The following is a 24,711-nucleotide window of genomic DNA, read 5'->3' on the forward strand; positions in this document are numbered from 1 at the left end:
TTGAGTATTTTCATCTGCAGAAAGGAGGCTGCATTCATTCACAGCAAGAGGCAACGGGGACTGCGCACAAGTCGCAGCTGAACGACAACCCCCCCCCACACCCACAGTCACAGCAGCACCCCATTCAGTCGTGAAAGGAGCGTTTTGAGGCCTGATCCTGGATCAAGGGATCGATACGTACAGTCCTGTCCTTTTGCGAGCGCTGTGCTTCCAACGAGCTGGTCGAGGCAGTAGGGAGAACCTGATCCCTCATGGCTCCAGGGCCCTAAATTGCGAGCTATTATTCATGGCAAATTTCAAGGGAAAAAAAAGCAAATGCAAGTCCTGTCCATCAAATGCCTCTGAGGTAAGGGGGGGTCATGCCGATGACCTTTGGCGGATTTTGTTTTTTTTTTTATAAGAACACAAGAACGAACAACCTAATTGATTAAAGATTACAACTAATGACTGCTGGAGATTCACACAAATACCACAAGTAACCTACAGGAGAGAAAAAGAGCAGAATCCCTTGCTCTTTGCGTGTCCTTCTCTCAGAGAGTCCCACTGACGACGACAGGCCTGGGGTCCTGAAGGCTGGCGGGGCAGCCACACAGCCGCCTGCGTTAAAATGTCCTCCAGCCACCTTCAGGTTTCCTAATGGCTGCTCGTGAGGAGCACGGAAATGAGCAAACGGGCTAGCAGATATGGCGCCGCATCCTCAGAGCCCCCCGCATCCTCAGCGCCCCCCCGCGTCAGCACTTACGCCGCAAGAGGAGAAGCCGCAGTGAAGCACTCGGTAACGCAAGTCGCCATTGTGTCGCGACAGCATGTTTTTATCTCTGTATTGATCTTTGCTTGTAATGAAACAATGAGATTTAATAACCCAGGGGTCTCGCCTGGGCTTTCATTCAGTTCAGAAAGGCATATATTTGAATTTTCCAATTGCTTTATTGATTTAGGAGAAAATGATTATTTCACTGAAATCTAGGACTGAGTATCCATATCAGGTCAATGACGAACATGGGCGATGCTGAATTTGTTTCCCCCAATTATTTTAAACACACTGATCGTCAGGTATTGCCCAGGGAGCTGTTTGTGTAGCCAAGGTTTTTCCGCTTCTATACCGAAAAGAGAAATCTTTGTGTATTCACCTAGCTGGGCAAAGTCGGTCAACAAAGCCAACGACACAACGTACAACACAGGAATTTCTGGAAAGACACAGCTGTGTAGAAGATAGAAGGACAGATTCCTGGGACCACCAGAGATGCCTGAAGACAGCCTACAGTAAGGAAACGCACAAGCACTAACAAACATATTGTCACGATCGGACGGTAGGCGAGCCGTGGAAGTAGGCGAGAGCAGCCAGGAAGTCAGGTAACGGGGTTTATTAAGGGAGGGACGGACAGGCACGGACATCTAACGTGACACCACAATGACGGATCTGGGGAAACTAACTGAGACACGGACTAAATACAAAAGACTAGCCAGACATAACAGGACACAGGTGATCACAATCAGGGCTGAACACGAGGTAACGAGGTGGGCGTGGCACACATTAGGATCGGACGGAGCGGGGCGTGACACATATTACATGGCAAATTCCAGCAGAATGAAGAAACAAAGAAGGACACGGGATCTTTTTATAAGTTGGACCACAAGCCGTGACTGGTGCCAAAGCCGGTCACATGTTCAGCATTCTGGTTGGAGATGCACAAGGCCCCCAGGGCTGATTAATACTGCATTTCCCGACTTTGGGAACATTTCCTGGGCGGCTTAATTGAACGCAATCACCATCCCTCCCCAGTCATTCCCATCTAATGAAATATTGATGGAAGTCAGAAGAAAGCGTGGAGGCACATGTCTCGATGTCTAACCCTGTGGGAGGCCGCAATAAAAGTGTGGAACTCCACCCAAGATATCTTTCAGCTGCGCAGAAGGCAAAGACCAGTCAGCACCATCTATACCTGGCTTGTTCCTGTTCCTCAAGGCCATGCTAATCTGCAATCTAAAGTCACAAAACCAAAACTCTCGCTTCTCACAAGTTCTTCAGGAAAGTAATGACAAGCTCGTGCCGGTGGAAACAAACTCCAGTGAACTTCCCCGCAAATTCCTGCCACTACTCACACATTTTATCGAACAGGCAACCCGCTGAATTTCACGGCTTCCTGCTGCTATAGCGAGTAGCGCGCTAACGATAAACACTTATCTGATTCATTCTTCAACGCCCATTCAATGACAAAAAGGTGTCTCGGTGCAGACTTCAAAGAAGACTTTCTGTACAAGAGGATAAAGGGAGTTATGGTGTTGAAGACAGCAGGTAGCCCTGTCTCTTCACACCTCTAGGGTTGGGATTTTGAATTATATGTTGTTAGGCAAACTGGTGTCACTAAAGCCCCTTTCAGACATGCACTTTATAGATGTTACCAGAGGGGCTATATGCGTGAATGCAAATGTCCGAATCAGTCGCATTGGACATTACCCGGACTTTACCCTGCCCGCTCCCTAGTACAAAGCCTGGGTAATTTCTGAGTCATTGATAATATTGAAGGAAATTACAAAGATTAATGGCTACCAACAGTAATTGCCCTATTTTGAAAACGTAAAGGTGGAAGACTCATCAACTGTCACGTCGCACAATATGGAATCATCCATTGACCTTCGCACGTTTCTCTTACATTTTGCTGCCAAAACAGTGAGCAAATCCAAAAATGAGTTTCAGCACCGGACAGCACTCTGCATTCGCAATGTAATACCGCACATAATCCCTATAATTAGTGTGCGCTACAGTGTCCATTTTAGGACATCCTTGGTTCTCAGGATACCCTTGGGAAACAAAACATGAATTTTGTTTCACCATTAAACCATACTAACGGTAAATGGAGCTCTAGATGGCTACCTATTATTACACATAAAGTAATAATCTAATACACGGCATCCATAACAGCCTTCCTAAAATACCACCCACATTATTTATGTATTAATGTTAGATTACATACTTGCATGCACGTTAGCTGCAGACATCGAAAACAGCCCAAATAAGGATCTTTGTAGCAGGTAAACTATAGTTCATAATTAAGTAACAGAGCATTTTGGGTTAAATACCATGTTAAGTTAAATGTCAAAAAAGTTGTTTTTCAATTTCACTATTTTGGCAAACCTTAGAAAGAGCCCTCTTGATTTTTTTCTTCCTGTAAGATGTACAACATTGCCTAAGCAAACTGGAAATACCAGTACCAATGCAACACTCTTCAGTCGAACTACATGCACCTATACATTCACTATATACAGCACAAAATGCCTTTCTGACATAATAAACACCCAAGTGTACATTCATCAAGTATAAGCTGCATATACAAAACTTCATGGCCTCTAAAATGACCTAAAAATTAAGGGTACTGACAAAGGAGTCGACATAGCAAAGGCAAAGCCAGAAATTCTTTTATAAAATAGTCTGATTTGTGCCATAAACCTGAACAAAATTCTTATTAAATCTTTCCAGGTCTGTACCAGTCAAATAAAACCCTATGAACTTTGTTAACACAAAGGGACACTCAAAGTTCAACCCAAATTCAAACTCCACCCATAAGGGACTCTCCACTTTTAACTAAAATGACCTTTTTGTCATTCTACAATAGGAAGCAGCCTTACTTGAAGCGTAAAGCTTTCAGAAGTCCTACTGCAAGCTTCACACATGAGGAAGCCATTTGGCTTTTGGTGAAACTAGTATTTTGAAACCATCCCAATGGGTTAACAAGTACCTCAATTTTTTTCATTTTGTATAAAGATGCTATGAGTAGCATACCAAAATAAAACAAGAATACATCCCAAGGCTAAAAGACGCTCTTTATTATTTGTTAAATTTCCGACTTAGATCTAGATGATGCCTGAGAATGGCTGGGGACATTGTTCTTGTTTTTTACATCAGAAAGCGCACCATGCAGTATTTAACATTATAACATACGCCGTGAATAATTTATTTTCTATAAAAGTTGACTACCAGGCGTAATACACACAAGAGGCTTACGCTTTTAGGGATCAAATAATACACACAAACACTGCTTTCCCCACAGTCACTTTCAATTACATCACCGTCTTCAGCGGAAATATCAAAAGGCTTACGCATTACACACATGACGCTGGGTTTTTTTTTTTTTTTTTTTTTTTAAAGGTTTTAAGGTTTAAATAAATTCAATGGCTTAGGCACCCTAGTGAAAAAACCTGGCTTTAGAGAAAATACTTTTAAAATGGTCACAGCTAGACCATGAATGCGGTTAAGGATCTTTCCTACACAGACGCTCTTTACAGTAACGTCCTCTCCCGGCTCAGAATCACCAAATTACTAAATCACTGCAGATTTTCCAAAGACGTATGAAGATGGGATGAACTGAATACGCACCCCCCCCCCCATTACTAAGGTCATTCAGTCACCGTTTGTCCCGTAAATCGACCGTGCATTGCAAAAGTCGTATTTATTCAAAGTCAATGACATTTTCCGGGCGGTGACCAATTGCTCTTGTGATTCCGTCATTACATACTGAATGGAAAACCCTGGAAAAATAATATTTCAACCCGGTCTCACCAGCATCTGGCGTCAGGGGTCTGCAAAGCTACTGCCACATCAAAACGCAAAACAAACGTGTATCTCAAGCTCATTTAAAATGTATTTTGCATACATATAAACATTAAATAAAAGATCGTGTGATCGAAAAGGCGTGTCGGATAGCAATTCCTTTACACGATCGGGCTCACTCCATCTGCTAAGGCTAAAAGGCGTACAGAACGGGAGCAAGACACAAGGAGTCCTTATGTGCGCTATACGTAGCGCAGTACTTCCAGCAGTCGACATTTTTTTTGCAAGGCTTGGTATCCCACAAAAAGGTCCACCACCGCCCCCACCAAATTGAAAGCATGCATACGCCTCCTCATAGAAAAAAAAAACTTTAAAATAACTTGGATTAAATCGAGTCCACACATGGACTTCGTCGGCAAAGACGGTGACGAAAAATGAGACGGTTCTCCTCGCAGGTCCATGTCCCAGGGCGCGCATAAAAGCTTGGCTGCTCAGCCACGTCCATCTGACATGGTGACAGCGCTGGCAATAAATAAAGCACCCCCAATAAAGCGTGAAAGAACACGGAGCAAATCCAACGACGAGAAATTAAAACACCGCACTAATTGACTAATCAAGGCTAAGAGGCAAAAACGAATTCACTCATATGGTCCTCATGCAAAGCCATTCAGGTTATCCCAGGTGACACGAAGGAACAATTAGAGGAAAATGTGCAGAGGAGGGAGAAACAGGGGATCGTGGCTTCCAGCTCTGCATTACACTTACAGTTTTCAGGAAAATGCCAACGCATCCTTACCTCCACACTTGTCCCATCTGAAGAACATGTATGAAAACCTGCCATGTCCACACAGATATCTGACAGCACCTGTCCCTGCCGTGAATCCTGGCGCTCAATCCAGCTGTCGCCTTCCGGCTGAAACCCTCCACCGCCCCCAGACCTCCCCCGGTGTAGTCTTGCACGAACCACCTGAAGCTCAGTATCTGGACCAGCACCGACGGGACAAGTACAAAAAAGAGGGTCAGCCCGAACCACGTGTAGTCTCGCTTGGAGTAGTAGTCGATCGCTAACCACAGGTCTGTGCCCACGTCCCAAAAGAAGACCAACAGCGCCAAAACGATCCACAGGCAGTCCAGCCAAAGGCGCTCCTGCTGCGGCGGCCGTCTGGTCCCCTTCCCCTTTCCCTTCCCCTTCCCCTTCCCCAGGAGAGCATGCAGACAGGCGCTCCGGCATCCCCAGTAGCAGGACGAGGTGTTGCAGCAATGACAGATGTGTATCGCACTGCTGTCCGGCAGATCTCCTTCGCCGTCCCCGACCACTTCGTCCAGGTTGTGCAGCTGGGCGAAACCGGTAACGACCCCCACACCATCAGATTTCGCTGCCATCTTGCTCTCAAAAAAAAAAAATACCCCCTCCGTTTTCCGGACCCAGATGACGTCACTTCCTACATACCTGTTCTGACCATACCTTAGAACTGCTGTTCCCCATCCCGAAAAAGGGTGTGATTCCACTACCACCTCAGTGATTACCTTACACGGGATTATACCGTCTCCCCAGTCCAGCGAAAGGGAAAAGAACTAAAGTGCAGTAGCCCAAATCTTGCCGTGCGGTATTCAGAAATTAAACCAATAAATATGACTCTTAACCACGAGTTTCTTTTCCCCCGCAACCAACGTGTCTTCTGAATCACACGGTTGATGCATACTCTGCGTGTAATACTCAGAATTAGTATTAAACTTTAGCGCATCACCAATTAACTCCCAGCACCTTTCTCCTTCGTTATACAATTTATCATTATTGCCATCTATTTATTTGTACAATACCAAATATTAAATAACATTTTGATAACGTGTCACAAAGTATTATGTATAGACTAATCATATATACTTACATGCCCGTTAAATATGCAGTTATGCCATACACATCAACAATGAAAGTATATTAAATATTTAATAGTTTATGTTAATTTTTTTTTATCACATATCTGATCGGTAATTGGTGCGCAAACAGACCTAATTTAACATTTATAACGCCCTATGCATATATTCAAGGTATTCGTGTTCTAACAAATTATTATCCAAGAAACATTTGGCTGTTCTAAGTTTACATAATGTGGGGCAAGCAGGTATAGAACATGGATGCATTGATGGATGGATGGGTGGATGGATGGATGTGCGATATTGTGTCTTATCGTATCCTTATAATTTAACGTACGTGCAGAGCAAAACTTACTATTTACTTGCATATACTCTTGCATTTAACAAAAATTCCAAGCATCGCATGTATTGCAGAATGTGGTGCAATAAAATCATACCTTTTTCAGGTAAATTCAGGTAAATGGTGAAGTTTGAAAGGAACCCTTTTAATAAAAAAATGACCATACATTAGACCAGGCGCGCGCACTGGTGCCTGAACACCTGCCCCTTTTGCCCAAACTAGCTATCTACGGTGAACGTGTGGTGCTGAGTTCCCCCCTCAACACGTACTCTGTACAGCGTTGCATTCCACATTATCATCCATTGCCTAGTGTCTCAGAGAAAAATCCTGCTTACTAACATGGAAGTCTGTGTCCATCTACGATGTACATATTCACTAATTTACATGGAAACCGTGTGAAATATTCATGAGAGCAAGAGCAGATTCTCCAGGTCAAAAAGCTAAATATCTATGAACATGCAGAATAAATAATGCAAAGCGTGTAAGTAGCAACACGGCTCGGGGGATACGGCGGCGTTTACATCTGCGTTTGGAACTAGGCGAAGAATTCTGTTTCGTCACTAAGTTCTAGCGTGCAAATGCGCAAGTCTTTGGCTGCTAGAGCTGCAGTATGCTGGTCTCCGGTATCCAGGTTAAGCCGTTATATAAATACCAGTGCATTTAAATAGAAAATTAGCCATTTAAAGGTATGTCGTTTAAGGGGACGATTGGCGAATTAGCAATCTTGAGTAAACGGGTTCTGTTCCCTTATTTGTACATGTAATATTTGAATCATGTGTGCTTAGAAATTCTTTTTGCATCCAACAGGACTTCTGACAAAGATCATGAATGAGGCTTGGCGATATATGGTTATTGTATTGATTTATTCTATAATGGCTAGCTTTCCTGTTAGTACTGTTAAACTGATTTTAATGCAGCTAATGTGGGCAACAAAAAATGGTAAAGTGATTTTTAAAGATCCTTCCTAATAACTTTCAAAATCTTGCATATTTGGGAGGAGGCAAATATTTTACTACAAAAACACTAAATAAAAGATGGCTATGATCCCTTTTAAATGGCAAACATAAACCTTTCCTAAAACAGCAAGCATAAATCAGCCACATACTGTAAACTTCTGGCCACCAGCAATCAGACAAAAATACTGCACTAAACTCATTGCAAGTGCCCTGAAAAGCTGTGAAATAGGCACTATTTAAACCCTATTAAAAGAAATAGGGCCAGTTGTGTTTTATTAACTGATGCTTCTGTAGGCATGAGGTTGGTGATCAGTCGCCATGGTAACATGAGGGCACACCCAAATTCAATCTTGTGCTGTTGCTCAACCTCATGCTGGTTCACAGTATAACATTAAAAATGTAAAACCCTAAAAAAGAGGAAACAAAAGAAGGAAATCGTGTTGTATTGATGTTCAATGAATGGAGGTGATTTTCTCTCACCAGAAGGGGAGGGGGGCAGTGTGACTGTGGGTTAGGCCACCATCAATTTAATCAGAAAATGATCAATTCAAATGCCACGGTCAGCTGAGTAACTTCACCATTGTGCTCTTGAGAAAGGCCCTTAACTCCAATTGTTTCTGGGAGAGTCTAACCCTGCTTCCTCAATTGTACATCACTTTGAATAAAAGTAACTACTAAATATGTAAATGCATTTTGGCAACATTAAATAATGAAAAACTACAATTAATTAAATATTTGTTTGTTTTGTGTTGTATGTATGAGGTTCTACCAAGGTGTGTGTTCTTTTTTACAATGGTTCGGTGCTTCACGAAAGGTCTTATGAAATATTAATGTTGATATTTGTAAGAGATTCAGACACACAAGTAGAACCATATACCTACTGGTTTCATTGAAACAAGAATTATTTAAAACAATAAAGCTCTGTTTTGTGTGAAATGTTAGATTGTGATCTTGCATTGGGAACGCCAGTGTTGTGCGACCTTTCTGTTTGGCCAAAGCATGGGAAGAAAGGTCAGAATGTAAGCTTTAATAATTTATTGCAAAAGAAACAGAAATCAGCACTGGACATTGCTGAGTATAGCAACGAAGATCAGAGCGAAAATATACTGCGACACATTAGCCCACAGGAATACTGTCCCAAGCTTCACTGCAAAGTCCTCAAGCTTAAGAAGGCTTAATGATAAACAGAAAAGTGTTTTTATTTAAATACAAATTCAGGTTCAGAGAATTCTGACTCAAAAGGGTAAACTCATATTGCTGTATTACTAAAATCGAGGAGTAGAATATAGAAGTAATAAACTTTTGATAAAATATTTTCATGTATTTAATATTGTATTATGTAGATGGATACATTTTAGCTAATCCTAGTTCTCCATTACACTTAACTTTCCAGTTAAAAGATGACTTGTCATCCACTTTATCTATAGTGTGGAATGTTCTTCCATTAGCAAGCAACGTCTACAGACTGGATGGTAAAAAATGTGTAAAAAATATATAATAAAATAAGTTGGGTAGACTTTTTCATATCATTTCAAACAGAATGAGAACATATTACAGTCAATATTTATAAACTTATTAATCTTAACCTTATAAAAGGTGTCAGAAACCCTTATTTCACCCTAGTGCTAGCTAACAGTAGTTAGAATAATACAATAAAACTTAATTGTTGAATTGTGAATGTCACTTCATTAATCATCTTTTTCCATTTTGGACAGATAAAAGATTCTTAAACTGTCATACAGCCACCTAGTGTACAGATTGAGGCTGTGCATCGTGTTTTACAAGTTGGTTTACATTTTCAGATATGCCACACATAGGTAGTTTCATAGAAAGCAAGCTTCAGGCACCTAATGTGAAAAATGCAGGTTTCAACAGTAAAGTAAACAAGGGAAATCCACCACGGAGGAGAGTTAGCATTTCAAATTATGGATGGACGGTGTGTCTGTTCATGAACAACATTAGATGAACAAGCGACAAGCACCACTGTGAGAGCTTTTGCTTTTGTACAGGTGCCGGAAATCTCTTTCAAAATGCTTCACAATCCTCGATAACAAGTCCAAAAATATGTATAACAACTTTTCCCTTTTCTCTTTCTGTAGAAATAGTGGATAGTTACAGAGAAGGGTGAGCAGATTAGGTGCAGTGATGGATAACAATTTAAATGATTCACAAAGTTTGGGGAAGTTCTTCTAGCTAATGGCTGCCGCTGATGATCGACAAAAGAGGATTTTTGTGAGTAAAACAACGCACATTGTCCAGATATGTATGAGCTTGGTTGATGAGGTGACATTTACCAACCTGTAAGAGGAGAACACACGTGGAAAATTATATCGAGGCATTATTTATACTGTACCTGTGTTTGTGATTCCTTCTGCTATTATGCTATCTGTGCCTGGCTTTGTAATTAGATTGCTGTTTGACAAAATGAATTAGAGGCCAGCCTGCCCTGAAAATGACATGGAAAACATTTGATTATTACTTGAAATGCTCTCCACTCATTCTGCTCTTTTTCTTCACTCTGCCTGGACAGTTGCCTGGTGCTAGGACTGTCTTTGCTTACAGAAGATATGCTTAAATAACAGTATGAGGTGTTTTACAGTATGCTCGCCTCATCCAGTCACTTAATGGGCTTGCCTTCAGCTAGTATAGGCTTTTGAAGGACCTCCTACTCCAACCAGGTCTGAGAACCTGGGTATGTAATAGTTGCATGTAGCAATGGGAAAATTGTTGCTAAACTGTCCTATGTAGTCGTCGCTCTTTAGCAAGGTTTCCACAAATGGAAAATTGCACAGCAAAGATGTACAATGCCGTCTGGCCTACTCTGACCATTCGTGATACCAAGAGTGCAAGAGTGCAACTTTGTATAGAAATATAAGCATTTTCATTTTTAGAAGTAACTCATAATGATAATAATGATCTCTGCAAAGTCTGAAGCTGACATTTTAAAAGATATTTACAGTACTAACAATAATACTATAAATTAATAATATTCATTTTAATTATTTAAAATTAATTGCAGGTTGAGGCATGCATATCAACTCTTCTTTATTCTGTATATGTTGTTGCTGTATTTTGCTATCCGCAAATGTCATCTGTCAAAGACTGCTAGGATACCGACACTGTGTATCACGGAATGTAGTGTCTGAAACCACTGTCTTTTTTCACTAACTAATTTCCAATATGGTTAACTACATAGGGAATAGTAAATGAGCGAGTGAACCAGTTAAAATACAGTCCCTCTATCTCATCATTTGCATAGAATCACCCAGACTGTTGTCATGACTACTGTTGTCAAGGCCTTGATAAGCAGCATGTGTTAATTTTGTGACATAGAAGCCCTTCATGTTACTGACAAAAAGAAAAAACTTTTTGTCCCCAAATTGAGATTACTGTCATTTCTAACTTCATTCATTCATTCATTCATGTTTACCTTATTTTTCAGGTGACTATTGGATACGCATAACAATCCTCGAATGTCTCATTTAAATGCAGTTTTAATGCATTATAATCATTTTGTCTTCAAAATGTTTATCCTGAACTGGGCCATGTAGGGAAGGGGGGTGTGTGGCTAAATCTATCCCAGGAAGCAAACAATACAAGGCAGGAATAAACCATGAAAGGAAATCCATAGGGCACACACAGACATAGGGCACACACACACACAAAGTCACACATTCTAGGCAATGTGTAGTATACTCAAGCGAGTAAATCAGTAAATCAATCAGTAACACGTGGTCAGTTCAGTTACCCATTAAATTCATATTTACGATCTTTACTCAATAACCAATGGTGATGAGTGTTTTGTTTTTCTTTTACTTTTATGTGCTATTATTATGACTGATGAAACGCTGTTACGCACAGATGGTTATTTCAACAGTTTCCAATTCAGATTGACGAAAAAGTAAAATAACGTCGAATGTATGATTTCAAGGTTTTGTGAGGTTCTGCGATATGCTCGGACCGTCACTAAAAATATGTAGAGCAATCGTAGTCCTTTCTTTTCCAAAGAGATATCCTATTATGCTATGATATAATTCAATGGAGAGCTCAATGAGTACTCTGGAGTTTAGCTGTCTCCTGGAAAAGGCATTGTGTCTAAGGGAATCATTGCCTTGCTAAAGAGTTTTCTGAAGGGCTTAATTTTTCCTTTCTGCAGTGTGGGATTGACTAGGGCAGAGCGCAGGCTTTATCTCCCATGGCAGATGAAACTGAATTAAAGGCACAGAGGATTTTTCTTTTTTCTCCGGAGCTGTGACCCAGCATGTGTCAATCTGGTCCACCTGGCTTTTCTCCAAGACCTGCACAAATTGACTCTAGACACGAGTCTTTCGTAAGCCTTGAAAATTTGGCGCAGAGTCTTATTTCCCCCGCTTGTTTCCCTCTCCTAGTAGTTTGATTCCACCATTTCTTTTTTCTCCTTTAATTCCATTATGCAGGACAAGCTTTCTATTCCATCCTCCCCTCCTTTCCCCGTCTCTCAAATCCTCTCTCTCTTCTATTCCTACTCTCTCTTTCTTTTTTTGCAATAAGAGTATACGCTGCACTCAATGAGCAGTCAGAAATAATAGCAATAATAATTCAAGGGGACACAGATAGCTAGGAGACAGGATTCATTCCATTAAACTTGGAGGTGTGAGACAACAATGTGTCATCATCAACAACCACAATAACAACAACAACAACAACAATAAATAATCATAATAATACATGGATAATATTATAGTGCAGTATATGGCAAAGGCAATGGGGAACCTTTTTTTCAATTCAAGTTTTAAGCAGTGGGTGGTGCTATTGGTATAATTTAGATTAGGATGATTCCATAAATCTAACATACCTATTAGTACCCAGTTTGGACCCATTGAGTTCCTATATTGATGCCTCATGTAGGTTTTTATGAACGTATTTGTCATGACCTGCTCCTCCGATCCTCCTGTGTGCCACGCCCCCCTCGTTACCTCGTGTTACTTCCTGATTGTGATCACCTGTTGCCTGTTATTTTCCGCTTGTCCTGTGTATTTAGTCTGCGTCTGAGTCTGTTTTCCCCAGGTCTGTCATTGGCGTGGTCTGCCGTGTGCCTCCCTGTTTGTTGTTCTGTCAGAAATAAACCCCGTATCGATCGCATTTACGGCTCTCTCGCCTGCTTCCCCGCTCGCCCGCATGCCGGTCATCACAATATTGCAGTTTAAATTTAGGAAACCTTTATATTACACCTTAGGCTGTTCGCTAAAATGGCAAAAATCCAACAGCCTTTAAAAAAATATCTTTCAGAGCAAAAAGCTTAAATGCCATTAAAATGAAATTAAGTAGATTTCTTATGATGAAAAGTGTGATACGTTTCTCAGTAGAGTTCATGCAAAGCTTGGATGATGATTCAAGGTACTCGAAGGGAACTGCATTCCCTGCCTCCTTGCTTGGCCACATGGGTCACGTAGAGAACGTAGAGTTTCGTTAACCATGGTAGCTCGATGTTTAGCTGAAGTAATTTAGGTTCAAGTTATTTGTTCGAGGAAGACAGTATCAGGGTCTATGCCCAGGGTCACACCTAAGGTCCTTTAACCGCTATATCACTATGTACCCCTGCCTGCCCAAACTACTTCCTGTTGTCCCTCCATCAGCTTCCTTCCTCAGTGGTATCACATGACCCAGTTGACCAATAATACTAAAATCCACAAATCATAAAAGGGGCTGGACTGGAATAAGTAGTCAATAAGTATGTCAATTTCTTTGGCATTAATGAAGCTGGGAAAATACCTTTGTGTCTAGAGAAATCAGACACATAACCATTTGTTTGAACTACTGCTTGATTTTGTAGCAAGTAAACAGAAAAATAGCTTTCAAAAAGAGAAGTGTTGTTTTGGGTATTGCAAGGATTAAACAGCATCATAAAAAGCTATTTAGTTAATATCAAAAGAAAGAAAAATCTGAAAAGAACTGATATGAGTAGCATGAGGTTTGTGATCACTTTCCTTTTATTACTTTGTTTGATCTTATTATCTGCCTGTTCCTTTTTAAAGATCCTGCCAAACAATTATCTGCCTGTGGACACCCAGACCTGCGAGAATATTTTCCCCTGCCACACAGTTAGTGGCTGATAAATGAGAAGGATCTCAAAATGCAAAAGCCAGGCCTTTTCAAATTAAAGATCTTGGCTGCATTTATATTCCCTCTTATCAGGATTGAACACTATCCCAGTCTGTCCCTCTCCTCAGGAGATTTTTGACTCATGGGGCGAGATTTTTTTTTCTTTTTCTTTTTTTTTGGGGGGGGGGGTGCATATTCTTTTGTTTTCACTCTGTCCTTTCACCAATTTAAGATAAAAATGAACAATACACTCCTTGTTGAATTTTATACTGAACACTGTTTTAGATTGTAAGACATGTTGACGGTAACTTAAGAGGGAGATCCTGCCGTGGCCCATCGGCAACATGGGAGTAAAAGTACATGGTCAGTCAGGACAGCATCCAGATGATTAACTGTTGATAGGAGGCAGACAGATACCTGAAGCTCTTTGGGTAGGAAAGGACATGCTAATGAACCCTGACGGCTGAAAGCTGACATTAGAATACATTTCTAATGACCACATCCTATCGTGGCCTCTCAGATGTATTTTAAAGTAGAGCTGGCAAACCGTACTGGGTAGAACCACGGTGGATCTTATTTTGATCGCCACTTGTCTGGACCTTTGCATTTTGGAGAGACAGAGGGAAAGGCTTTTGGGATAGCCTTCTCCTATCTCTCCCTTTCTCTCTGTGGTACATCACACTCAACCTCTACTGACATAGACTCATTGCAATCGATGCAACCTGGTTCCTGATTGATTCGAGAGGAGAGAGACAAAGGCTTGTGTGAAGGTGTCTAAGTTGATGGGGTGCTGGATATCTTCATGCTCTATATGCAGAGCTGAAGTCCATGGCTTTTGAAAGAATGAGGGAAAGCCAAAGTGCCTTCAAAATCTTGGCTTAATTAATGCCCAAAATTTTGTCTATGTGGAAGGTGACCTTTAACACTACAAATGGGTATGATGAATACCCGGTGATGCCGTTTGGCCTGTTAAACAGTCCAGTCATCTTGCAAACACTGGCGAAAGACATTCTCTGAGATATGGTTGAATGATTTGTATGTGTTTACCTTCAATATCATATTTTTTCCATGTTTGAGAATTTGAGAAGTGTGTTAGACTTCATTTTTTGGCTTATTGTATCACCCTTGCAAACATATACATGAATATGGATAAAAAGTTAAGAGGTTTATAGGATTTAACATTTTCCATAGGGGCGTTATTTGGAACTTTAGTTCTGTAGCTGCTCTCATTCTAGAATTCAGATTCATTTCAAAATTTAATTGTGATGTTGGGGCCCTCAGAGTTCTTAACCTCTTAGCCATCAAGTTAGCCTTAGAGGAGTTGAAGCACTTGCTTGAAGAAGCAACTCACCCCTTTGTAGAACTGACTGACTAAACTTTGAGTTTATCTGCCAAATGAAATACCCTCATTTTTCTCAGGTTCAATTTCACTCTTTTTTAGCTTCCATTTGTTACTAAGACTGATGTGTTTTCATGTCCATTTTCTAATACAGTGGAATGCTGTAAGTGTGACTATATCCTGCCTTCGTCTTGCATAGTTACTCCAGTGTAGCTGTTTCTCTAAGGCAACTTATTAGCACAAGAGTCTCGTTAATGGAATGTAATCCTTGCAACACTGCTAGGGGGCAATGGGGACATTTTTGCCCTGATAGCTAGCTAGCTAGCTAGATAGATAGATAGATAGATAGATAGATAGATAGATAGATAGATAGATAGATAGATAGATAGATAGGGAGCAGAATAGTAACTAAATAGTGAATAGTGAGGGGTTTCCACTGGATACTCTTGTTTCCTTCAACAGTCCAAAGACATGCACAAACACCAGGGGTGGGCAATCTTATCCACAGAGGGCCAGTGTGTATGTGGGTTTTCGCTGCAACTCCCTAATTAGATTACTAATTAGAGGACTGATTGGTTGAAGAGTCCTCGCACCAGGGTTTGAACAGCGGACCTAAAGGTTACCCCAAAAACCTGCATACGCACCGGACCTTTGTGGATGAGATTGGCCAACCCTGACTTACGCCACATGAAATCTCTTGTCCATAGATGTATGCTTGTGTGAATTTGTGGGTTTTTGTGCCCTGCTATCGACTGGCATCCCATCCAGGCTGTACCACAGCCTTTTTCCCAATGTGCTTTGGGATAGGCTTTAATCTCTCCACAACCTTGACCAAGATAGGCAGTTAGAAGATGGATGGATAAATGTCAGCTGAATAAAGGAAAGCATATCTTGTATATCCACAATTGTGGATACAGTTATCTTGCATGATATACAGCCATTAAATAATGCCTATGTGAAACTCCAGACAGTTTTACTGTTCAGGGTGTGAGTGTCTCGACAGGATCTCAGCTTCCGTGTTCTCACTTCCCCACTGCTGTATAAATACATCCTTGTGATATACTATAAAAGGTGGGTGCAGTGGGTGGTGGAGTAACTAAGGAAAAGGACAATAGCAGAAAGGTTTCAGTCTCAACAAGGGAGGAATTTGCTGTTATACATTTTTAACACCTTGGATACATTATTTGCCCAAATGAATATGAAATGTAATGAATCACAATGGTTTAATTTTTGCTTGATGGACAGGAAGATATCACACTTTCCATCACAAGTTTGTATGATCCAAACAAATTTGAAAGCTGGAGTGAGTGATTTTAAAAGAATGCATTCTATTATTAATTAATTCAAAGTTTGATTGATGGTTTTGGAAAAAAATGTTCTGGGAACTTTGGTCAGAATACAGATTAGGAAAATGATTCACAAGTGAATTTAAAATAGTATATTTTGTATTTTCTAGACCTATATGTAGCAATATGACTATAATATCAAACATTTCTGTAACTTCTGGGTTGCTTATCGGGTCACTGTACTGCCACAGGTTCCTGGGCTTTGAGTCTCCCTTCTGCTAGGTCTGTCTGTGTTTATGAAGTCTTTATGTTTTATCTCTGTGACAGAGGTTTGTCCCTGCAATTCAAAACTACGCATTTAGGCACAGTGGTGTGACTGAAAGCCCCATCGTTTGTGTGTGCTCTGCAATGGATGTGTCACAGCTCTGTTCTGCCTGGGATAGCCTGGGACAGCCCAGGATAGCCGATGATGTCATTTCTCATGTCAAACAGTCCAGCCATCTTGCAAGCATTGGTGAATGATGTTCTGAACTGCTTTGTTTTTGTGTACCTTTGGAATGCTTGCTAGAGAACAATCTCTACATAAAGAGCTTCAAGTGTGTCAGATCTCATTTTTATAAACATATACATTAATAGTGCTAAGGTTATGGGCAATTATAGAGTGCATAAATCCCACCACAATGACACAAGTTCAGAGCATTGTAGGATTTGACAGTTTCCGTACACACTCCATTTCCTCTGTAGTTGCTCCGATTCTAGAATTCAAAGTCAGTTCTAAAGCAGAGAATAATTCAAGATGACCTTGTACTGCATAAGTGCTTTGGATGGATAGAAGATATCATTTAGAGAAATTATCTGCTATATAACTTTCTTTAAATTATACACTTAGAAACTAATTATCACTAGAGGTATTTCGATTGACCTACACTATGCATAATTTGAAGATGCAAAATGAAAAATAGGTTAATGGAAAGACTCAAATTTGCAATATTTTTTTGTACATCTGCATAATGTGGATTTTGTGGCAAGTCAGAAAAGAATTTGCAAAACTGCAACGGAAACAGAATCTACAAATTAGTAGATATATCAGATCAGATATGGTAATCAGGTCTTCTATATTAGGGGTTCCAAACCTTTTTATTTCTTCAGACTGATTTACGTCAGTCAAATTTTTCACAGCTGAGGGTGGTGGGGTGCCAACAGATCAATTGCAGATTTGTAAGTTTTATAGTTCCCATTTTCTTCAGACTGAAAATATATAATTTATTTTTGGAAATTAACCAACCACAGACCAAGCTTTGGGAACCCATATTCTAGAGCTACTAACTTTTGGAAAGCCCACTGCATGTTGAAAAACAATACATGGATCTTAACCACGTGAGGTGAGAAACGCCAAGTAAGACATCCTTTAATCACCCTATTTGCGATTTCACTTTGCTGAATCCACACAGTGACTTGCACAGCAGCCACACGCCTCTAGGTCTGTGCTTTCATTTCCAGCCTCATCTGTGAGCTTGTAGGTCCTCTTCCAGGGTCAGATAACTTATGGCTTTGGTGGATGTATTCTGAAATTGCCCCAAGCATGTGACTCTGTGCCCCGCATGGACTAGCATCCCATCCAGGGTGACCCCCTACCTCATGCCCTCTGCTTTCTGGGATTAAAGGTCACCATGACTCTGACCTGGATAAGCAGGTGTGGAAAACAGATGGACCATATAGCGATTTTTCTATTTCATAGAAAAAGGGGCTTGAGGAATAGCAAGAATTCCAATTACTATTCAGTGCTTTTAACAAAAGATCATGTAGCACAGATATAAAAATATCCTGGATGGATTTCACCAGTTTACTACATATAAGATGCATTACTTAAGTTACAATGGAAGTCAATGCTATAACCTTCTTGACATCTGTGTTACATTGCTGTTTTGTATTTATCAATATATTTGTTAAACTTTGTTTTGACTATGCGTACCCTTTTGTGGTTCTGACTTGGTTATACATTAGGTTACACGATATACTGAAGTTAATATGCTTGGACTTCATGCAGGTACACCCTTCAATAATTGTGTTTAGTGAAAGTCTAGAGTAGTATCTGATACTCTTGCTCCTTGTTGTGCTGTGCTTTTCTTGTATAGAACCTAAGATCCTCCTCTGCTCTAATCCCCTGGGATGGCCCATGTTGGCTACCTCACGAGCTCATGCCAGGAAAAAGAACAGGCCAAACAGGAAGAAGATAACCACAAGTCTGCCTCTCTGAAGGAGTCTTATCTGAGGGTAACACGCGGTGCTGAGAGCGTATCCCCTTCCTGCAGCTCTACGCTGGGAGGAATGTGGAGGGTTTGGGGGGGGGGGGTGGAGCGTAAGTGTGAACGGGGGCCAGCACTGCTCATGAGAGGTTACAGACGGCTCGTTTTCACAGGGAGAGATCTCTCCGATTCAGCCGTGCGGAGGGTGAGCTACATGTGTGTGTGTACGTGTGTTTGTGCAAGGCTTAGAGGCTATGGGAGGGGCGCAATCACTCTTCAGATGTTGGGGGGGGGGGGTTTAAAATAGACACTCAAGGTGCCCTGAGGTTATTAGGGAGGCCTGGCTTTTCTTTTCTTGTCGCAGAAATGACATTTTGTGTGTTTGTTTTACAAAAAATACTGCTTGGATCTATATTTAGATTGAATGATTTTTACAGGCTTTTTCCTTCAATAAAGAAAAAATGGGACCATTTTGGTTCATATATTAGATATTCAAAATTTCTGGTATGCATTCCAAATGCTTTGGACTAAAATGCATAATCAGTACAGCTTGAAAGAGTAAATCATAATTAGCTTTTCTGTAATAACATTAGGTAGCATTATGTGGGATTTCAGAAAAAAGGTAGTTTGTGCTGAACTTTGAATATTTGGCTTTAACTACAATTAATCTGTAAATAAAACTCTGTTCAATAACAGTGTTTCTCATCACATTTGCTGCAGGAAACAAACGACAGACACGGGGGGGGGAGTCTTGAAATCTTGTTATATTCTCTTCTCAACAAATTTCTAATTAAAATGACCTTTAGCTGTTGTATTGTTCTGAGGGCTTTTATGATTCAAATATTACTTTTTTTTCCAAAAATTATGCTACCTTGTGATACAAGATGAATAAACTACTCATGCATTGTGTTCCAGCCATTTATCCTATACTGGGTCTTGGGGGAGCCTGGTGCTTATTCCAAGATGCTCAGGGGAACACCCAGTGCATTGCAGGAATCACTCTCTCTCTCACACACACACACACACACAATTTGGGCAATTCAGAGATGACAATTTGCCAACCTACATGTCTTTGGACTGCAGGAGGAAGCCGCAGCACCTGGAGGGTGGGTAGAGAACTCAAACTCCACACACATACAGCAGGGGTGGGATTTGAACCTAAAAACGCTGGAGGTGTGAGCCACCGTAGCACTTTCCACCACTGTTATAGTGCATATTTGTTTGTTTTTAAGTGACAGGCCTGTACACAAACACCACAAATCTCTTAATATTTCCAAAGGAATGATGGGAACGACAATGAAGAATCTTCATGAAGTTTATCTGATGCCTGAAGAACTCAGGAGAAGGAAGACATTGATGAGGCAAGGGCCAGTTTTTCCTGCCTGATGCTAGGATTTCCTGTCCTTCCTGCAACACCTTAGCCGACTATCCGAGGAATTCCTTATGGATGATCTAAGAGAAAGTTTTCCCAGAATGCCGAGGCCACCCTGCATGCTGGTGGATTTGTGGTGCTGCATTTTGGCCCAATCAGCTGTGGAGGCGCCAGGAAGTTTTCAGCGGTGGTGCTGCGGGCGTGGGGCATTTGGCGAGTGTGTTAGATAAAGAGGGTGAATGCAAGCGAGCATGGGAACATGATGTCATTCTTGGGGTTGCCTTAATTAGCTAGACGATTGTTGGGTGGTACTTCAACAGCAAGCCAAAAAGCCCTTTAGCACCCCCTGGAGTTAGATCAGGGGACAGGTAAGTTATAAATCAGAGGAATAAAAAACTGTGATTAAATTATATTGGATGTATTAAATGTATATTATATGTAATATTTTATTTTACACTCACCTTCCTATTTGCATTGTAAATTGAAATTTATATCGTTATACATTCTTAGTACATAAGATTTATTAACTCAGTAATTAATTATGTATAATTACTATTTTTACTTTATAACAGGCTACTTACTTTTAAAAGTAAAACTTCTAGTAGTTTTATCAGTACTGTAACATATTCACCTCCCTAAGCGCAAATTAAAAGTACGCCTACGTCATAAAGTTTGTCCTAGAACTTATGCTAATATCTGAATAAGTTTTCCATTTAAATCGTTTTAGGGAAAAATCGTACCATGGGGGAAGCGTTGGTAAATGCGAAAATGAAAACACTAGGCTGTTTTCTAAGAAATGATGGTGTAGATTGCATGTGTTTGTTTTGCTCCTAACGTCACCGAGTATTCGGAGTAGATTGAGCGTAGCCAAATGTAACGAGGAGGAGCTGAATCGCCTCAGGGGGTTCAGTGAGACTCTAATATAAAGCGCTTTCCAATTTCCAATGAAGGACTGAACAAGTGGTAGTGTGCTGCGCACGGGCACGGGACCATTTGTTCATTATGCCAATGAAATTCAGTTTCTAAGGCAGAAAATGGACTTACAAAGATCCTCGGAATCAAATATGATGACTTTTTACATCTAAAACCACTCATTGTATCTAACTTTCTTTGTTACATAGATACATTGGAACAAATCGATCAACTACAGTATCAATAAAGGATAGATAGCTTAAGTTGTATTTCCTAATAGGACGATTACATGGCTGCCCTGGTTAGCGTTTACACGCCGTGGCCCGAAAACTTTGATCGCTCCGCGGGAGATGGGGATCCGTCTGAAGGGCAGGCAGCGCGCAGAGCCCCGGCCGACAAGAGATCGGAGCCGCGCATCAGGAGACCCATGAACGCGTTTATGGTTTGGGCTAAAGACGAGCGAAAAAGGCTGGCTGTTCAGAACCCCGATCTTCACAATGCGGAGCTGAGCAAAATGTTAGGTGAGAGTAACAACACTGTCAATGTCATTTTTTTTTTATATTGTCGATAATCTCGCTGTAAGTACCTCTTCTTTAGGTTTTTATCCTTTGTATTACAATTAGATTTCAAATAGAAAGTCCTAAAATGAGAAAAAAATGACACAACGTTATAAATCATTTATCATCACCATAAAAGAAAAGTGGTGATGGGTTTTACATCACGTGTAATACGTATTGCATTAAAAGACCTGCTCTTGATATATATTTTACGTTTTGCATTTTAAGTAAACTAAAAATATATTGTATTTATTTTAAAAACATGAGGAAAACTGTCATTTTACTGTGGAAAATGGACAATAATGATTTCATTATTTTCAGGTACGGTGGAAACGTTATGCAACTTTCATTTAAATTTAATTTAAAATAAACCAATCAGATTCAAATATTTATCATGAACGTGGTAATTAATACATATGAAAAACAATGGTCTTTTTCCTGCAAAACACAATGAAGTGTCCTTTCCTTAATCTGTTATAAATTTCACACCATATTCCCAGAATTACTTTGATAGCAAATACATCTATCTATCTATCTATCTATCTATCTATCTATCTATCTATCTATCTATCTATCTATCTATCTATCTGTTTTTATTTGTTCATTTGTTGCACCCCCTGGCAGGTTCTTCCTATTCATGTGGGTAACCTCTTGTAGTTTTAAAACAGGCTAACATGGCATCTCTAAACTGCCCATAGTGTGCATGTGTGTGTGTGTGTGTGTGTGTGTATGTCTGCGCGTGCCCTTGTGGGGCACTGGTGTGCCATTCACGGTGGTCCCCCACCATATATTAACTGGGATGGGATCAGTCTCCACCCCCACCTGTCCAAGATGGATGGATGCATTTGCAGCGCTCTTTGTTCTAATGTTTACAGTTCACAGACATAATGTACATATTTATTGTCTCACCAAAACTGGGTTAACTAATATACTGCTGACATTATGTTGTTTCAAATGGGATACAGCAGTATAGAGTTAGTTGGTTTATTGTCTATGACTCAACAATAATGCAAACATTTATAAAATAATATAAGAATAGTACTGACAGATATTTCTTGCCACTGATGATCCAGTCTCAATCATTTAAGAGGCATATAGGGACATAGTTAAATACAATAATGGACATTTCTTGTCAAGATTCTACAAATCCAGACCAAGGTTTTGTTCCAACCAACCAGTTGAGCACTCCATGACTGTGACTGTTTATGCTCAACTGTTTGGTAGAAACAAAATCTTGGTCTGGATTTGCAGCTTCTGGACCAGAAATGGCCCGCACTGGATACATAACTAGGGAATAAGGGACGTATTGAAATGTTGTGAATAAATTTGACTAAATTCAGGTGTGTGTTTTTCCCTTAGGAAAGTCTTGGAAGGCTCTCACGCCCCTTCAGAAAAGGCCATACGTGGAGGAGGCGGAGAGACTGCGGTTGCAGCACATGCAGGACTACCCCAACTATAAGTACCGTCCTCGGCGGAAGAAGCAGCTGAGGCGTGTCTGCAAGCGCGTGGAGCCCGGCTACCTCCTCAGTGGCCTGTCCCCAGATAAGAACGCTCTCCAAGCGGCTTGCGGCCGCCATCTTGCCTTGGATAAGGAAGAGCAGGCCTCCTTCTCCCCCAATCCCATCCCACAAGCTATTGGGAGTTTCAGAGATCCATCCACAGCCAGTGGCACCTTCAAAGCCTCCCCCTGTAGTCTGCCCCCTCCTCCAGAAGTCTTCCAACTGGCCAGCCTTGATGAGGACTCTTCCTCTCTCTACTCAACCTCTTCCACCTGCCCCGAGGATCCGCTCCCTATGCCACCTTATTCCCAGAATTCTCCTCAATATACTGGGCCACATCCTGAACAAATATCAAGCAGTTCAACACTGATCTCCACCCAAAATTCCAGTCCGCTTACTTTTTCCTACTACAGCCTCTCATACCCGCCGATGAGTCACAGTCTTCACCGGCATCTGGGACAAGTTTCACCACCTTCAGAGCACAACAGCCTAGAGACCCTGGATCAGCTCAGCCAGGTGGAGCTCCTGGCTGAAGTGGACAGGGATGAGTTTGACCAGTACCTAACATCTGTGGAGTCCCACAGTCAAGGTGCAGTGACTGTGACAGGACACATTCAGACGCCATCTCCTTCCTGTAGCAGCAGTATCTCAGAGACCAGCATCATATCTGTCCTAGCAGATGCCACAGCAGCCTATTACAACAACTACAGCATTTCCTAAATCCAGTGCTTTTACGTATTATCCTCACTCAGACTGATTTTATACGAATTCCGATAAAAACAATCTTTTGCAGAGATATAACAGGACAGTTGTCAAACGTGTGCTACTTAATTGTTTTTACTGTTTATGTTAATTTTTTATTTCATAAGTTAAATCACCATTCTCATATTCTGTCTTTGAAATATTTTACCTCAACAGCTATAAAGATGAATAAAACATTTTATAGGAACTGAAACAAGAAAACAATTATTGCAGTTCATTTTTGGTTTAAGTTCTTTATATTGTCAAGAAAATATTAACAGCATTGATTTTTTTTATGTTGTATTTTTTTGTTAGAGTTTGTTAGAGTTTGTAACACGATATAAATTATTATATAAACTGGTGATGCAAAGTCATGTCATTTCATCCAGGAAATTTTAAGTATCAAATGAAAAGGGATTAAGAAAGTCACAAACATTTTTTTGGAAGAAATCAAAGTATTTTAATAAGCAAAACAATTGAAGTGAATGAAGCATATCTTGAAATTTTTCACTGTGCTCAGTAATTGGTATGTAAAATGGCCTTTAATGTGATCTACTGAGAGTGATTTGGTGACATAAAATAATTAAAAACGAAGTTAGCAGAGCTAGCTGAAGATAGTATGTATGCATTCCATTACGATTATTTTTGTTAAATGACAGATTGGCGTTAAAGTATCCCTTTACTATGACCTACCAAAAAAATGTCATGATGTAATAGTATAGTCATGTAGTCATAGTATAGACAGGATGAAATATTTGTATAATTCTTATTTGGACGCAGGAAGCGATCAGTCGCGGCATTACTATGGGTTCTCGCCTACACAGTACTGTCATCTTTTGTGCTTCAGTCACCAGACTTACATCAGTTTGAATTCTTTGGGATTGGTCCTTCCTGCAAAAGCAGGAGGCTATCTTAGCCCTCCAAATTTCTTGCCACTCCCCAGTCCTTACTGCATTTC

The 24,711-nt window shown here is 40.6% G+C and overlaps 2 protein-coding genes across 5 annotated transcripts in view; one reads left to right on the top strand and one right to left on the bottom strand.

The window, feature by feature from the left end:
* xkr6a (XK, Kell blood group complex subunit-related family, member 6a) overlaps nucleotides 1–6,129 on the bottom strand; it is a 38,131-nt gene extending 32,002 nt beyond the window's left edge. Inside the window, exon 1 of the mRNA XM_023839175.2 lies at nucleotides 5,346–6,129. Within this exon, the coding sequence (XP_023694943.2) occupies nucleotides 5,346–5,932 (587 nt within the window). The 5' untranslated portion in view covers nucleotides 5,933–6,129. The remainder of the gene's footprint in view (nucleotides 1–5,345) is intronic.
* Nucleotides 1,241–24,342, top strand: LOC111857907 (transcription factor Sox-7-like). Of its 4 annotated transcripts, XM_023839144.2 has the most exons (5): nucleotides 18,834–18,877; nucleotides 19,756–19,845; nucleotides 19,952–20,033; nucleotides 21,237–21,477; nucleotides 22,873–24,342. In XM_023839144.2, the coding sequence occupies exons 4-5, from the start codon at nucleotides 21,246–21,248 to the stop codon at nucleotides 23,730–23,732; spliced, it is 1,092 nt and encodes a 363-aa protein (XP_023694912.2). In that variant the 5' UTR covers nucleotides 18,834–18,877; nucleotides 19,756–19,845; nucleotides 19,952–20,033; nucleotides 21,237–21,245; the 3' UTR covers nucleotides 23,733–24,342. The 4 variants fall into 4 exon arrangements, with proteins under 4 accessions (XP_072554940.1, XP_023694911.2, XP_023694912.2 ...); XM_023839143.2 differs by lacking the exon at nucleotides 19,756–19,845 and having other exon boundaries at nucleotides 18,805–18,877; XM_072698839.1 differs by lacking the exons at nucleotides 18,834–18,877; nucleotides 19,756–19,845; nucleotides 19,952–20,033 and adding an exon at nucleotides 1,241–1,263.
* Nucleotides 24,343–24,711: the final 369 nt, after the last annotated feature.

Source organism: Paramormyrops kingsleyae, chromosome 14 (assembly GCF_048594095.1).
Source record: "Paramormyrops kingsleyae isolate MSU_618 chromosome 14, PKINGS_0.4, whole genome shotgun sequence".
In the NCBI taxonomy this organism is placed as follows: Eukaryota; Metazoa; Chordata; class Actinopteri; order Osteoglossiformes; family Mormyridae; genus Paramormyrops; species Paramormyrops kingsleyae.

Bases quoted from the DNA above. Each gene is read 5' to 3' on its own strand.
- LOC111857907 (XM_072698839.1), top strand. From the start codon at position 21,246: ATGGCTGCCCTGGTTAGCGTTTACACGCCGTGGCCCGAAAACTTTGAT. The intron at 21,478-22,872 runs GTGAGAGTAACA...TTTTTCCCTTAG, and splicing joins GGAGCTGAGCAAAATGTTAG to GAAAGTCTTGGAAGGCTCTC.